Below are 17232 nucleotides of genomic sequence, written 5' to 3'. Positions count from 1 at the left end.
AAATAGGCTGTTATATATTTACTTGGAAGATAAAAAAATATATGCAAAAATCTCAGAAGGTGTTTCAAGCATTACAAAAAAAAACGCGCCTTAATTTGTCACGTAAATTACAATGTCAAAATAAAAAGTTTCAAATACAGACAAAACTGTGGTGGAAGTATTGTAAACTTTTTAATAAATATTTCATTTAAAACTTTTCAAAACAAAAATGACTTTTTGATAAAACAAAACTCTTTTGAAGACTATCATTTGAACTATTTATTAAGCTTACAGGTATGTTCATTTAAGTCGGTGGCCTTCGTATACAATAGTTATTACTTAATACACAGCCTACGACATCCTGAGAATATATTTAAATGTTGACATATTTGGCGTTAGTTTTCTATCAAAAAATTATATTGCTTACATAAAATTATACTCGACTTATTATTTATATCAATAAAATAATATGATTTTCGTATCAATATTTTAATAATAGTCATTTTATGTTAAAATAATAATTTTAACATTCCTTTTAAATATTTTATTTATAATCAGCCGTATCCTGTACACTTAGTCAAAATGCCAAGAAAGCTGTTAAAGTTCCTCATAGTGTTTGATAACACATCATTGCTCTACTTCCCTGGACAGTTCTTATCTGGTAAAGTGCTAATGGAGCTTCAAGATGATACTCCAGTTCTGGGTAAGAATAAATATTTTATATCTATGTTCATAAATCTTTTCTCTTAAATCTCACTACTAGCCTTGAAGTTAAAGTGTTTATATAAATATGTGGGATGTGAGGTCAGCTCGACATTCTTTTTCTAACAAACATATTTATGTAATAAGGTTTGTTCGTTTTTTTAGTAATTATATTAATTGTTTTCTTAAATAATTTAATTTAAAAGATGATAAAATATTATGATAATTTTGTTTAAATAAAATTTTAGTATAAATTAATTATAGGTAACCCATGGGAAAGAGCCTTGGTATTTCTGTTAAAGGCTTTATAATTTTTTAATTTTTACACATTTAACTACGAAATTATTTGTTCCTTAGGAAAAACTATCACTTGGTTCTTAGAATTAGAATCTACATATATATGTTTAATAGGAAACAAATGTGGTATGTAAAGAATGAACAATTATTAGTTAATGGTTTAACTTCATATAATATTCAAGGGGCATTAATTAACTCTATATATACTATACTACTATATTTACTACTTTGCTATATACTAAGCATGTCTTATGTCCTTTTTGATACCCGTAACAATGTTTATGAAAATATTCATGATGACCAGTTTAGTATTAAACCTTGAAAGCCTAACAAACAAACAAACTCACTTTCACAATTATAATATTATTTAGTTTAAAGTAAATTTAAAAAGTTTTAAAATATAACAATAAAAATAATTGTTGTTAATTTACATACAATATGTACTTACACATATTAAATAATGAGAATCTTGTGTGAAAAGTTTTAGATAACATTTTTCATTGTATTGTTCTAGGACTACACTTTCATGTAATCGGTGAAGGAGTTGTTAGAGTGGGCTCTGGCCGCCACGAAAGGCTCTTTGACAAAGAAAACTACATTGATTTTAGAATGCGTCTCTTGGGTGAACCAGGTACATTTTAATATGTGTATATTGTAGGTATTTTATAATTTATCATATTATTTTATCAAAACATTGTAATGTTCTTATTATATAAATGTGACAAACTCAAACAGTTTTTGTATAGTTTGACTGTATCGAAATTTATATTATCATGAATTGTTTTTTCATAAAATTGAATGTTAGGTTAGTTTTTATTGTGTTGTTTTTATTTCTGTAGTATAAATGCTATCCATGTCAAAATATTCAACACATTATTATTTTAGTGCTTAACACATTAAAATTTTGGTGTCTTAGGTAATGGGCCATCTATACTGTCTCCTGGAATACACAGTTTTCCATTTAAATTGGGCCTGCCCATGGGACTTCCTTCTACATTCCTTGGGACACATGGATGGGTGCAGTACTATTGTAAAGCTGCACTAAGAGAACCCAATGGCCTAACTCATAAAAACCAACAAGTTTTTATTGTGATGAACCCAATTGATTTAAATTTGGAACCTCCAGTTTTAGCGGTGAGTTCTAAATAATAAATTGATAATTATTTCAAATCTGACATAATGTGTTTGGCATAATATATAATTGTAAGATCATATTCATTTACCTTGACCTGTGTATTCATCAAAAATTGTGTTTTCCTGGTGGGTTGATTACATACTTCCATATGGGTGTTTGTTATACTGAATGTCTGCTCCAACAACAATCATGGGTAGAGAAGTAGACGACTGCGTCAGAGTCATACTCTGAATAATGATTCTTCCTGAATATAAACTATTTGCTAGACCAATGACTCAATCACTGCATGCAATTATAATATATTAAAATAAAATCAACTGTCTGTATTATAGTCATTCAACATATAGTTGATATGGTTCAGGTCCAGCATATGTCATTAACTGACCATGCATCATCGTATCATTATAATAAACGGTAAACCTAAGTGTTGCAGTTGTAATATTTTTAATTAAAAAGAGTAAATTGATTCTGCAGTTATTACGGGCTGTAAAAAATCGAAACATAGCATGCTCACGAAAAAAGCTGTTTCGCTTTTTTCATTAGCACGCTAAATGCTATCACATTCCTGAGAAGTCATCGTTGAAGCTGCGACACGGTTTAATGACGCGTATCGAAACATTCAACCGAACCGATACGTCATAGCGCTCATTTAAAAACTTCTCACTCGTATTCACGCGATTTGTGTAACGACGTTATCTATTGGCACTCGGCGTGGCCGCAGCAAGAGTTCGAGCTGAGCGTGGAGCACAAGCTGGGCGTGGGCTGCGTGGGCGGCGGCTCGGTGAGCTGCCGCGTGTCGCTGGACCGCGGCGCCTACGTGCCGGGCCAGAGCATCGCGCTGTCGGCGCTCGTGGACAACCGCTCGCGCACCGCCATCCGCGCCACGCGCGCCGCGCTCACCGAGACCATCCAGTACGTGTCGCACGGCAAGGTGGCGGCGCGCGAGAGCCGCGAGCTGGCGCGCCTCAGCCGCGGGAAGCTGCGCGCCGGCCACGAGCAGCGCTGGCGCCGCGAGCTGCTCTACGTGCCGCCGCTGCCGCCCACCAACCTGCGCGGCTGCCACCTCATCTCCGTGCAGTACGACGTCTTCGTGAGTCTACTGCTTTTATTTCATTTTTGTCGGATACCAATCTGAAGAACAATATTGCCTAGCTCGATACGAAACGATTGCCCACGTATTTTTTTTAGTACATTACCATTGAAAACTAATATATTATGATTTCATCGCTATTAATGTTTAAGTGTGTGCGATAACGCATGCGACGACAATTCGAGTCTAGAGAAATTCGATAAAGTCCAATAGCTTGTAATTGGATCGACCCGTATATATGACCTGACCTGAGGTCCCAATCTCGGGAGCGTGAACACTACTAAGTACTATCCTATTTCGTAAGACTCAGTGCAACGTATCGACGACGCTGCTGTCGCCATTTCAGTTCATAATCGAGCCGAAGAGTTTGGAGAAGGAGGTGAAGCTCCAGTTGCCTATCCTGCTGGGCACGTACCCGTTCCGCGACGAACAGGACGAGCCGCGCCCCCCCACGCACTACCCCACCACGCTGCCCGTGTTCCGGCCCTGGCTGGCCGACAAGCAGGCCAACTGAGCTCGTCGCGTTACGATCGACGACGATTAAGTAATTGTAGTAGAGCAGTAAATATCTGGGAACTTCTCAGTGTTCGTAAAATATTTAAAGTAAGACAAAAATGTTGATCTGAAATATGTTTGAAGACATAAATATTCTTCTATAGAAGCCATAATGTATATTGATACTAGGGAACTTCAGCCCGAGCAAACCACTGGCTACTGGCAGCTCAGTAACTTTTTTTTTCCTTAACCATGACAAATTTGTCTCACTAAAGCAGTCTCTTAAGAGTATTGATATGAGATTGGCATTAGCAGTATTTGACATAGATCACGGATACAACAAAAGATAGAGATGCATTTATTTTTGCAATTTGTATTCAAAATAAGAAAGTTTTCACTTAATTAATACTTTAAGAAATATATTTTTTTTATGCATTTTAAGTGCAAAAATATTTTATATGTTTTATGTGCATTTTGTAATGATTATATATGATATGTGTATGTTATGAGATGGTGCTTTTTGCAATTAGAAAATTATTGTTTTGGACTATTTTTTACAATATAAGCTAATATAGTTGTTGGTGTAATATTTACTATACTGGAATATTATATAACGTGTGCACCTATAATAATAGTTGGTTTAGTTTGCTGTTGCTATGTTTTTTGTATGATCATAGCCAGACAGTAAATAAATGCTCACAATAAGGTCAAACAAATAAAACACATACATTTTTGAATATACTACACACTTGAAAGAGTACTAATGGTATTTTCGTGAAGTCAAAAATGAGCTTTGTTTAATGTAGTTCCTACGGTCAGTATCACGCCTGTGTAATGTTTGCATCGAAGTAACACGTAGGGCTTAGCCGGACATTGCAACCGGCGTTCAGCTTTCTTCGTACACAATATTACGGAGCGAATGAGGTAATACTGATTATTATAAATCGTTGTTTCGAGTTCAAAATATAAAAAAGGTGAAAGAGAAACTGGTGCGCCCTCATGTGCTACCGAATACGACTTTTGTATTTTAGAATCTGCCAACCCTTATTTAGAGCATTTGTGTGTAACAAATACTCTCGGTGAATATTGTCGAGATACCAATGTTTCTGAGACAGGCTACGACTTAAATATTAGTGTTCCAACTGACATATTAATGACGATATTTTGAAAAGCTCATATTTAATATTTTATACTTACTAGTGCCATTATATTTTACATTTACGTTAACAATTAAAAACCAACCTTTAAAATGACTAGGTAATTTTACCCTTTTTATAAGAAAAAAATATTAATATTGCATATTGCAAGAACATAACTTAGCAATGTACATAACTAACCTGTGATATACCGGTCCGTCCATTTGTTGTATAATTATTACTATGTAATAGAAGTATTTAAGGACATTATAATCGAGGTATTATTATAATAAATGTATTACTCATTAAGTGTGTTCAATTTATTACTTTTTGACATGTACACATGTACACATGAACAGTTTCAGCATGGTAATGTTATATTCGTTTGTTTTTTTTAATAAGGACTACTACCTGTATTTTTAAATTGATGAAGTCTTTCTTAAATTATGACAATTTCCATTGTAACATATTCATTGTACTCTTGTGCGTCACCACTAGCGTGGTACATGGGACATAACATCTCAGTTCCCGAGGTTGTTGGCGCATCGATGATATAAGAGGGCCGATTAATATATCATTCAAAGCCAATGTCTTTGGGCCGTCCGTGGTCACCAAACTGCAAGTCTGCCAGCTCTCCATTTTATATAAAAAAGGCATCACTACGACATTGCTTTAAAAAGGTAGGTATAGGACGCTACTACATCTGCGACGAATCGCCTGTTTTCCTTTTAATTTTTATATTGTGGTATGGTAATTTCTTAAAAGAATTAACAAAAAATGGCTTAAGATAACGATGGTCGTAAATAATAGACATGGCATGGATGGTGGTCCTAAAAAATATTTTTATTGAAACAACGAGGTTTGTTAAAAACTTTATTGACTTATTGCTTCAGTGTTTTTCAAAACGGAATCATTGGCCAATTTTACAGAAGAATCTTTTTACAGAGGGACATTTTTAGGCGCCAAAACGACTCTATATACAAATGCTTTTCGATTTTTCAAATTATATAGTAAGCTTAAAAAAGTGGATATATATATTAAACACTATTTACGAAAAGCCTGCGCGACGCGGCCCCGGCGGCGGCCCTAGGCCATCTTGTTGGCGAGCGCGTGGTGCAGCGCCTGCAGCTGCGCCGTCCACTTGTCGAGCGCGAGGTAGCGCGCCGCCCCGCGCGCGCCGCCCGCGAGCTCCAGCACCGCGTTCACCTGGTCGATGCGCCCGCTGATCGTGCTGCCGGCAACATTTTCAATGTAATTTGCTCTGGTAGCTCTGCTATACGCACCAGAATCATATCTCGATTCAAATATCTGTATTAATAAAACGACATTATTCAAATCGAATCAAATCGGTGATGTCGTGTCAATTCAAGGTTAAGTTGTTTATTTATCAGAACTCCCTCTGCCATTGGAATCGGTTATAGAAAGTAATTCCTGGTAGTACTGACTAATAATTTTAAAAATAAGTATGACACTCACTTATCCAAAATACATGTGACTAATAAATTCTCAACTTCCTTCTCGTCTATGTTCAACTCCTTAGATATAAAAGGTATGTGTATCCTAGTATAAGGACCGATTAGTTTTATGAGCACTTGGGTCCTAATATTCCTTAACAAATCTTCAATATGTTCTCTGATGAACGGATCGTCCATTATATTATTCCTATTATGTTTGAGGATAGATTCAAAATCATTAATATCGTTGTTCTGGTATGCCATCACTAGGTTGGTCATTGCTAATATTTCTGGATCATTCTTATAAGGTTTCGCTTCCTGAGAGTCGAATGGATTGATCCCCGATTTCATAAGCCTGAAGCAATAAAACATTATTTAAAAATATACACACAACTGATCAACAGATAAAACAATAAAAAAACAGCATAAAATATATTTAAAAAAAAAAACATACTAAATTATTTAATACCACTTTCTTTTAATATATATTTGCAAGGCAGTCGCTGGTATTCATTGATAAGTTGTTAACCAAGGGACTGGCATTATATGAAGTATAAATCACTCCTTAATGTGTACTGCTAAACATGGGTCAGCACTGGAATTACACTAAACGCACTCGGGGCTAATGCTCTGGGTGGCAAAATTAGGAGGATGAGAAAAATTGTTCCTCATACCTGTAATTCAACTGGCCCACTCACCATTCAACATAACACAGCAATATTAAGGTTAGATATATAATTGGAGACTGCTCACACATATGTTGATCTGCTTAATCCTATGAATTTACCTAAAGCTATGTTCTGTAATATATATTTTTTTATATTATAATTATATCTTAAGATACGTCTAATAAAATATATAATAAACTTACATATTTGCTAAAACTAAATATTTAAGACATGTGGTCCGCCTGGGGCTTCCTGATTCATCATAGTTTTTGAATGCCTCGAAGAAGTCCGTGTGAGCTTTCTCAAACTCACCTTCACGCAAATGCATTTTCCCGCCACATTCTAGAATCAATTATTGTTTTATTTAATCATTTTTGTTCAAAATAACTCCTCTTGTTTCATAATAATAATGTGACAAATATTGCAAAGAAATGTTCTCAGTATATGTAACTGAGGTGAAGAAATATAAATAAAAAATTATAGTGTTAAAACCAAAATAATTTCTTCTTTTTACAACAATATTTGGCTTTCAACTAAAATGTTAAACAAGTTCTACAAATAATAACCTCTAATAACTCCCATGATCAGTGGATGAGGGATCGCAGATTTAATGTGTAAAGACTGCTCATAAAGTGCCTTTAGCTTCTTGTTGTTCTTCTGGGCTGTATACATTTGTATCTCAAGTGCATAAATCTCCAAAAGCTGTGTTCCTTTTTTCAGGTCATCCTCACCTTCATCTGTCTGAAATTCGTTGAAACAATTAATAACTTGGCATATAAATGTTTAATGTACTTCCCTAATATTATACTATATTACTTTGTTTTGTTTAACTACTTCATTCTTGAGTGCATATTATTTTTTGTATATTTTTATTGTATATCACGTAAAGAAATGATCACACCAGAGATTAAAAATAAAGATATAATTGTAATGTCAAAATTAAGTAACATACATTGTATACAATAATACTTTTGTAACCCATAAAATAAATAAAATAAAAGTACTTGGCAACTTTGATGCAATTGTTTCAATATCTTGGCCAATTTATTAAAGTCCCCACGATCATAATACAACTTGCCAAGTTTTGTATTTGTTTTAAACCACAGTCTATCATTTTTAGCATCTTTCAACGCCTCAAGTGTTGTTTCGTAAAAGTCTTGCAAAAGTTCCATCTGTAAAAATGTAATTTGAACAACAGTGACAAGCTTAGATTTATAAAATCAGAATGTACATTTCACTTACTTATTGATAGTTAAAGTAAAAAAATCCATATAAAGCATACAGTTTTAAAAGTCAACATGTTATTTGTAAGGAAAATATATGGGACCTCAAACCTAAGCAGTAAAAGATTTCATTCATTTAAATCAGTCCAACCAATTGTAAGAAAATAGTGAATATACATATAATAACTGTGAGTAGAAAAATACAGTGAATGTATTTTTTATTTTTCAAAGTATAGAAAACATATTTCTCATTACAATTGTTGTATATTTTTAATTAATATTTATAGTTTTAAATCGTAGTAATATACTTTTTCTCTTTATCAAAGTTCTGTTTATATATGAGATTACTAATAATTTGAAATATATTTGCATACTTACATTTCTAGAAGTAGATATATAATCGAGAATAGAATTAATAGACTTCTCCGAGTGGTTCCTAGTGACTGCACTCTTTATGTAAGTGAGCAGTTGTTTGTATCTCGCCATCATTTCTGTGAAGTTACTCTGACAAAATAATAAAGAATATTAGAACAAATTTATAGAAAATAAACTCTTATAAATAATTATTATAAAAAAACATAATAAAAATAATAATTTCTAAAATACTGTTTCCAGTTTTTGCAAATATGTGTTATTTATTAACACATTTCTTTTATATTAAGCTTCGATAAAAAATAATAGTTTACTTATACTTTTTTATTTAAGCTTAATGTCTAATAGTTAATATATATAATTATTTAATATAGAGATTTAAAATTGTAATCCTGAAATTTAGATTGTAATGCTGCCTGAAAATTAAAACATTCTTGCACATCAAACTACTAAGGTAAACCAATGGCCCTGACTACACCTGTGGCGAGTTAATTGATAATAGAAAATAAATACATATATATACCAATTTAAAATTAATTTTTATCATCTGTTTGAGTGCTTTAAAGCCCCATTCCCCCTTGTCTCCACCCTCAAGCTCTAAAACCTTTTGAAAGCTTAGCAGAGCTGCTTGTGGTTCATCTTCTTTAAGAGCTTTACTATTGTAGTATTGGTTTTCTAGATCAACATCTGGTTCTGTGTTACTGTCCTCAGAGTATTCCTGAAAGTTATTATTTTAATTAGTTATTTCGAAAAAATCTTGTAATTATTTAAACAGAAGGCATTACACAGAATAAAGAACACTTATGTTTTCAGAAACTGAATATATTGTTCTTGAAATTGTTACATGCATGGCAATATTAAGCTTTATTATTTTCATAGAGAAATACTGCTTTAACGAGCCTACATGACACGTCAATGCAGGATGTTTTTTTAAATAGCTTGAATGGAAACGATTTTGGTTGGAAAGTATATGGTAGAAATATAACTTATTATAAGAATTTTATAATAAAGAACGACAAGCATAAAGACACCTAATACATCACATTTTTCTTTCAAAATGATAAATATTATATTATGTTATTAAAAACATAATAACAAAAGAAACTTACAAGACCATAATCTTCCTCTTCTTCGCACATGTAGTCATCATCGTTATCCGACATTGTAACTAGTTTTAACAATAAAGTATATGTAACTATATTAATTCAAATTAAAATAAATTATGTACATGTAAAGTTATAAATTTTCGGCTAACCAATTATTACCAAACAATCGTAATCATCGACTCAACTCAACAATCAGCCTTTTCAAACGTCACTTATGACATTCATCATCGTGATACTGACTCTTTATACTCGATTGACATTACAGAAGTTTATCGTTTTTGTAGAGTTGGATTCTTACGAAAAGGAATATGTTCTAAATATTAATTTCTACAATTTTGAAAAGTTTATACAACATTATCTTAATAAAATTGTTATTCTTTTATTTGGTCTTTCTATTTTCTTTTGCTCGAAAATGTATTGATCATAATATATAAAATAAAGAATAACAATCCTATCAACTCAGTAGTAGTTGATAGGATTATTATTCTTTATATCCAATGTATCTGTTATTAATTAAGCTTAGTCCTAGGCTTTTAAAGCACTTTTTTCCATCATTTTACAGAATAGTGTTGAATTAAAAGCTAACACCGAATAGAAAAGTAGATTATACCGAGAAGAACCACCGCGAGAGTCAGTAGTTACTTTTTAACAAATTTTAAAATATAATGTTATGTAAATCAAAAACAATTAAATTTATATAATAATAGTCAAGCTTGCTTCATATCAAATGTCATCAAATTAAGTTCAGTGGTTAGGCCGTGAAAGCGTAATAGACATAGTTACATGACTTCGTTTTCGCATTTATAATGTGAATATAGATTACCCCTTACTTATGTTGTTTTTTTTTTTTAAAGTTTTTAATAATATATGAATACTTAAAGCTAAAAACATTACCATAGGAAGGACTTCGGGGTCGAAAATATATTGGCAATTGAAAATAAAATGACGTTATAAGCTTATTCTTACTTTTCGTGTTTATATTATCAGTGATTCAATCAAAATGGTATGAATACATGGTAACTAACTATTGATGAATTGCAACTGTATGTACTCCAGTCTTGTTATAATATCTCTAAGGGAGGGAGGAAGGTTATAAATAGCCCGGAGAGCACTCTTTTGTAAAATAAAAACAAATTTAATATCTATAACGTTACCCCAATAATAAACCATAAGACTATGGAAAAACCATAATATACTAGTCGAGCAGCATCAATATCAATTCCTTGTCTAACTTTTCTAACTGCGTATACTGTGGAGGCTGTGGAGCTGAGTCTTCCTGTCACGGACGTTAAGCCAGTATCCCACTGAAGTTTCCTAAATATACTAAAGCATTGGTTACTTAAAGGTCATTTTTAACATAGAAAGGTAGGTCATTTATATACACTAAAAATAGAAAAAGACCCAAAATGGGTCCTCGTTGAACACCCATTTATATCGCGAAAGACTTTATTCCTTTAATGACTTGTTGAATTTGTTGAACTCTTTGACTTAAGTATGAAGCAATGAGATCAAGAGCTTTGCCTTTAATACCATTATACTTTAGCTTATAAAAAGGCGTTTTGTGTTCTAAACAATTAAATGCTTTAGACAAATCGCAAAACACACCAGCAGCATTGTGTGATTTTTCCTATGCATCGTAAATCTGCTTAAAAAGTGACTATTTTATAAAAAAGACTTAGATATTTCTTATGATTTTGTTTAAAATATTTATTTGTTTTTATAGTAGCGGCACGCTATGATGGCCGTTTTGACGTTTGCCCGCTCATGAAGTTTCGTATTTAATAAATAATTACATCAAAGGAGCAAATTGTTGTTCTTTATTGTCAATAGTGACGTGCAGTTAGTCATAAAATTTATCGAATGTGATTTCTAAACTACAAATATTAGGGTACCGCGAAGATAACTTTTTTTTTTTTTGCGTAAACGTGTACGTCACACTCTCACACTCGACCTCAGAATACAGAACCCCCATTTACCACAACAAAAATGCTAAAAATTTTAGAAAAAGCTTGTGAACGTGTGACTAAAGAAGAATGGGAAAAGGTTATAAATAGAACTATTAAATTAATAAAGGACGATTATGAAATAAATGTGAAAATAGATAATATTTTAGAAAATGAACTTATAATTAATGTGAGTGACGATAGCAGTGAGAGTGAAAGCAGCAGTATGGACGACTCCGATTAAATATAGCCACTAGTGTTTTTGGTTTCTTTTTTTGTATCAATTTATTTCTTGTATGATTATAAAGTTATTCATTCTAATTACAATTTTTGATTTAAATTGATTTCGTTCGAATATATTACTTAAACTTATTTTATATATATTTTTTAAACCTTTTTAATCAGATGCTACTTGCAACAAAAACTTGAATTAAATTACTTGCAAAAAAACAAAGATTTGAATATATTATATCGATAATAAATTTACATTTCACATCACTTTTTTAATGTGTCAAAACGGCCATCGTATCTTGCCGCTAGAATAGTGTATTTTTTATATACAAAAAACATTTTGATTAAGATAAACGAACACCAATTTATTACAATATCGTAACATTATATTATTATTAATTGACAGAAATGAACATCAATATCTGACAATTACAATTTAGTTCATGAAATAAAACCTTGCACGTTTATTGGTTGAAAGATTAACCAATTAAAATCGTTAAAATTTAGGATAGATATCGCGGGAAAACTTTCTTGATCTATAAACCGAACAAACTATATTTTAGGAGCTGCTTTTTTATATTCGGTATTGTATTTTACACATTTTCTTATATTATAACTACATAACATTAAAAATAGTTCTGAAATTAACAAAGCAGTTCTCTTGATTATTCAACTAAATTTTTGATTGGTCAAATTAGACATTGAAAGGTTTGTTCTGAAACTAAATTTTTAATTCATGTTTTCAAAAGCTTAACTTCACTCCATAATTATAAGGAAATTATTTAAAATTTATAAACTAATCACACATTTTACATAAGCACAGTTCACAGCAATAGTACGATTTCACATTATTTGGTATTTACTTCGATAAATACAATATGAATTTGTATCTCACACTTAGCTATGAAGTGGTTAATGAACGTATTCCGTTTCCCGCCAAAAACGAAGTGCTGTCAGCTGTGAAATACTTGCTTGCTCCATTAAAGTAGATTGTTCCATTGATAATTTACTCATAAATTTTTCTGCTTCGCAAGTAATAAGTTTTGTATAAATATTGACTGTTTATTTTAACTTTAATATTAAGTTTAGTCGTGTTTATTTGTTTAAAATGTCTTTTTTAAACGATAAGGAAAATCTTCGCAATGGCATGAGCAATGTGAACCTAAAGGTTAGTAAGTCGGTTATTAGTTATTTATCAATTCATGAATACATAAATGAATACATTCATGAATTTTGTCTTTATTTTACAGTCTCCTACTAAAAATGTTCTCTCCCCGCGAAATGGACCCGAAAAAGTTGAAAAGATGGAAATCGAGAAAGAACTTAAAGTACAGACATTTGACCCCCAGCTTGAACCACTATTGAAAGAAAATCCTCGCCGCTTTGTTATATTTCCAATCCAGTATCCCGATATTTGGCAAATGTATAAAAAAGCAGAAGCATCTTTCTGGACTGTCGAAGAAGTTGACCTGTCTAAGGTTTTATTATTAAATAAATTTATAGCTTTGTGATACATAACTATCAAATTTAAATTACTTTCTTGATCTTATATTTAAATTTTAATATTACTAAAAAAATAACGTTTGCGCAACATTTCGTAACTTATTGTTCAATGTAAATGAATTAATAAATGATTAACTTTACTTGACATACCATTTCTTAAACAGGACCTGAGTGATTGGGAGAGCTTGAAAGACTGCGAAAGACATTTTATTAAACATGTGCTAGCTTTCTTTGCTGCATCAGATGGGATAGTGAATGAGAATCTTGTGGAACGCTTCTCTCAGGAGGTGCAGGTGCCTGAAGCGAGATTCTTTTACGGATTTCAGATTGCCATGGAAAATGTCCATTCTGAGATGTACTCACTTCTAATTGAAACTTACATCAGAGATCCCAAGGAAAGGTAAATAGTTATTGTTATAGTTGTTATCAGTAAATAAAGATCTAATCTAAGCAATATAATATTAATGAATAGCTTTAGACACCAAAAAATGAAATGATTTTCATTTGACCTTTGATAAAATAATACTATAATATTATACTAGTTACACCATTTAGTAAACAAAAACATAAGTTGCAATAACATAACATATTAACTAATATAATATACATTCTTCAATCTCCAAAAAAACATTTATCATTATAGTACAAATATCTTCATATTTAAAAAAAAAATGTGTCTATGCAATCCAGGGACTTCCTATTCAATGCAATTGAGACATTACCCTGTGTGAAGAAGAAGGCTGATTGGGCTCTACAATGGATTGCAAGTAAAACAGCCACTTTCGGTGAACGTATTATAGCATTTGCTGCAGTCGAAGGCATATTTTTCTCTGGAAGCTTTGCATCTATATTCTGGCTTAAGAAACGTGGACTTATGCCAGGATTGACCTTCAGTAATGAACTTATTTCTCGGGATGAGGTATGTTAGAGAAATTGTTTTGCATCAAGTATTAAAACAGTTTAGTTTTTTATATCAGTATCAAATTCGAAATTCAAAGGAAATTCTGTATGTTAATATATGGAAATGTGCAACTTGAGTCACTTACATGAATTATGGTAAATTTTTCCACTATCTGTTTATATCTTATCTAATAGTACTATAAAAAATTGCTTGCAGGGTCTCCACACAGACTTTGCATGTTTAATGTTCAAGCATTTAGTACAGAAACCTAGCAAAGAATGTGTATTAAATGTTATTAAGGATGCAGTAGTTATTGAGCAGGAGTTCTTGACTGATGCCTTGCCTGTCCGACTTCTGGGCATGAATTGTGAACTCATGTCAAACTATATTGAGTTTGTAGCTGATCGGCTGCTTGTTGAGTTGATAGGTGAAAAGGTAAGTTACAAAATGAGTGTTTTATTTGTGAAGAAAGAACCACTTTACAATATTAAACTAAAAAATGTATAGCATATAACATACAAGTTATTAGTTTATATTGTTACTTCATATTTCTTGTTTATTTTACAGTATTACAATACTAAGAATCCATTTGACTTCATGAATCTCATCTCCCTGGAGGGGAAAACAAACTTCTTTGAGAAAAAAGTTGGCGAATACCAAAAATGGGGAGTGATGGCTAACCCTAATGACAATGTATTTACTTTGGATGCAGAGTTTTAAGTCTTTCCAAGTGATTATGATATTAATGACTTGCACAGTATTAAATATACCAGTTAAATTAGTTTGACTTAGCCCCTTTGATGTTCATTCCAACATTAATAAGAACAATTAATTTTACATTGATTGGATTTATGTCAACGTGACTTTCATACTTACTGAGAAATTGATGTACCTAATATTAGATTAAGTAAATAAGATAATATAATTTTTTTAATATTAATGTAAGTAGTACATAAATTTAGGATGTAATAAATATATCAATTCATTAACAATTGTGGAAGTTAGTGAAACATACTAATTGTAATAGATTGATTATATTTAGATAATTTGTGATATAATGTAATTTTCTATTTTCAATAAATCATTTTAATTATATTATTAATTTAGTTTTTAATTATTTCACAAATTTTGATTTTAAAATAATATGAAAACAATATATGAATTCTTATTGAACAATTTAGAAACAAAACTGACCAAATTATTATTAATTATTTAACCATAATTTTACTCATAATATCCAAGATATTATTTTTAAGTTAGAGATTTATTTGTTTTGAGTTGTTTAACCATCATAGATATTGTTAAAAACACTAAGTTCATTATCATTAATTTTGCAGATAAAATAAACTTGACTGGATATAATTCAGTACAATTTAAATAATCATATTCATATATAAAATTACTGACAGTGGAATTAGCCATATCCACCTTTACTTGAAATAATTTACAATTAGTAACGCAATTGCACAGCGTGTTCGCGATTCCCCTCACCTTTTTAGTTTTTTGTATAAAATTCTTGGAAAAAACTGACACTGACTTGGAAGGGCTTTGTCCAAGGCCGTCGAGGTTACCATACACTCATCGAATATTCAACCGGCCAACAGCAACACTTAGTTCCGGCTTGAAAGGTGAGTATGTATGTGTAACTACAGGCACATTGTGTCTGGTACAATGCTGGTGCATTGGGAGTTCCCAAGGTTAGTGGCGCATTAGTGACCTAAGGAATGGTTTATATTTTTTACAGCACCAATATCAATGGGCGGTGGTGATCAATATTGTAAAAATGTTTCTAGTTAAAATCAAATTCTAATCATATTCTGTTTTATCATTTCTCCGATTTGCTCTTGTGGCCAAATACCTACACGGACGTCAAGAACGTCGAGCTTAATGGCAATTTGCGAGAAGTGAAATAATGGCTTAAACTGGTTGTTTACCTTCGATCAACAATAGATAACGCGTCGCAGTCTCAAAAACGGTAGCAACAAATAACACCTCACTTCAAAGTGGGGTCTTATTCTAATTTGGTTTACTTTCGATTGAGCCAAGGTGTTTACGTGCCGCAATATCTCAGTGTCTGATCGAAAACTGTATAAACAACTATACTATCGAAAAATTAAATATTCTTTTTTTAAAATTATATTATTATATACTTTCGGGTAATTAAATGCTAAGTTTACCCAAGAAGAAATGTATTTGCCTTCAGTCAGGGTATTTTTATGTATTATAAATATTTACAGAAAAAACGTTCACAGTGTAGACTCCATGTCATAACACTCGATTAAACGACGAACCTGCCTATAGCGTCGAAATCACGCGGCTTTCATTGGTTTAGTTTGTCATCTATACAATACACTGCACTTCATCCACTCTACGACAGCAAGATCGATCCTGCGACTATTTACATCGTTAGGCGATATTATAAAAGTATGTAAAAGATCTTACCAATTTTACCCAACCTGGTATAATATAGTCAGATAAGTCAGGTATAATCTGTATATATATATTTCGTGTTTTTCGGAAAGTCACGAAAAATCAAAAACTATAACACCTACAAAGTTGAAAATTAGCAGGTAGGTTTCTTATAGAAAGAAGACATCCGTTTAGAATGGATTTTATAACACTTCAACCCTAATGAGGTAAAACGGAGTTGGAAGTTTGTGAAATTTCGCGCGGGTAAAGCAGCAGCAGTTATATAGTTATACAATAATTGTTAAGCATTAGCATAAATTATTGAAATTATTCTTACGAAAAGAAAAAAAAGTCTAAGCGAGACTCCGTACCACTATGTTTAGATCAGTCAAGTATTAATATCTAGATATAATATAAAAATGCTGTACATTTGTTTCTGTTATTCATGGTGTAAGGTCGCAAGTGACTTAATACAATCTGAGCCGTACAATAATAAAGCAATAAATGCTTGGGAAGAAGGCATAGATTAGGTTGAAATTATTAAGCCTTTACATCGTTTTCTCTATTTTATGGTAGAGTCAGTCGCTC

At 31.8% G+C, this 17232-nt stretch overlaps 4 protein-coding genes across 5 annotated transcripts in view; 3 read left to right on the top strand and 1 right to left on the bottom strand.

Moving 5' to 3' along the window:
* The window catches only part of LOC113398262 (uncharacterized), a 114529-nt gene that overhangs the window by 85430 nt on the left and 11867 nt on the right, over positions 1 to 17232 (top strand). The window lies entirely within an intron of this gene.
* On the top strand, positions 60 to 5143 carry LOC113398258 (arrestin domain-containing protein 4). Its single transcript, XM_026636913.2, has 6 exons — positions 60 to 273; positions 538 to 682; positions 1493 to 1609; positions 1895 to 2112; positions 2835 to 3203; positions 3550 to 5143. The coding sequence occupies exons 2-6, from the start codon at positions 562 to 564 to the stop codon at positions 3715 to 3717; spliced, it is 993 nt and encodes a 330-aa protein (XP_026492698.1). The 5' UTR covers positions 60 to 273; positions 538 to 561; the 3' UTR covers positions 3718 to 5143.
* Positions 5695 to 9945, bottom strand: LOC113398256 (COP9 signalosome complex subunit 2). 2 transcript variants are annotated; one of them, XM_026636910.2, is made up of 9 exons: positions 9807 to 9945; positions 9661 to 9719; positions 9075 to 9269; positions 8558 to 8683; positions 7961 to 8128; positions 7523 to 7697; positions 7160 to 7298; positions 6311 to 6643; positions 5695 to 6065 (listed from the first exon to the last, which is right to left on the bottom strand). In XM_026636910.2, exons 2-9 carry the CDS (start codon positions 9712 to 9714, stop codon positions 5921 to 5923), a joined length of 1335 nt encoding a protein of 444 aa, XP_026492695.1. In that variant the 5' UTR covers positions 9715 to 9719; positions 9807 to 9945; the 3' UTR covers positions 5695 to 5920. The 2 variants fall into 2 exon arrangements, with proteins under 2 accessions (XP_026492695.1, XP_026492696.1); XM_026636911.2 differs by having other exon boundaries at positions 9817 to 9935.
* On the top strand, positions 12805 to 15330 carry LOC113398257 (ribonucleoside-diphosphate reductase subunit M2). Its single transcript, XM_026636912.2, has 6 exons — positions 12805 to 12999; positions 13082 to 13309; positions 13499 to 13734; positions 14025 to 14253; positions 14452 to 14670; positions 14803 to 15330. The coding sequence occupies exons 1-6, from the start codon at positions 12940 to 12942 to the stop codon at positions 14953 to 14955; spliced, it is 1125 nt and encodes a 374-aa protein (XP_026492697.1). The 5' UTR covers positions 12805 to 12939; the 3' UTR covers positions 14956 to 15330.

The sequence above is a fragment of the Vanessa tameamea genome, chromosome 2 (assembly GCF_037043105.1).
Source record: "Vanessa tameamea isolate UH-Manoa-2023 chromosome 2, ilVanTame1 primary haplotype, whole genome shotgun sequence".
Classification (NCBI taxonomy): Eukaryota; Metazoa; Arthropoda; class Insecta; order Lepidoptera; family Nymphalidae; genus Vanessa; species Vanessa tameamea.
Note: the sequence above shows the minus strand (reverse complement) of the source record. Positions and strands in the feature narration are given on the sequence as shown.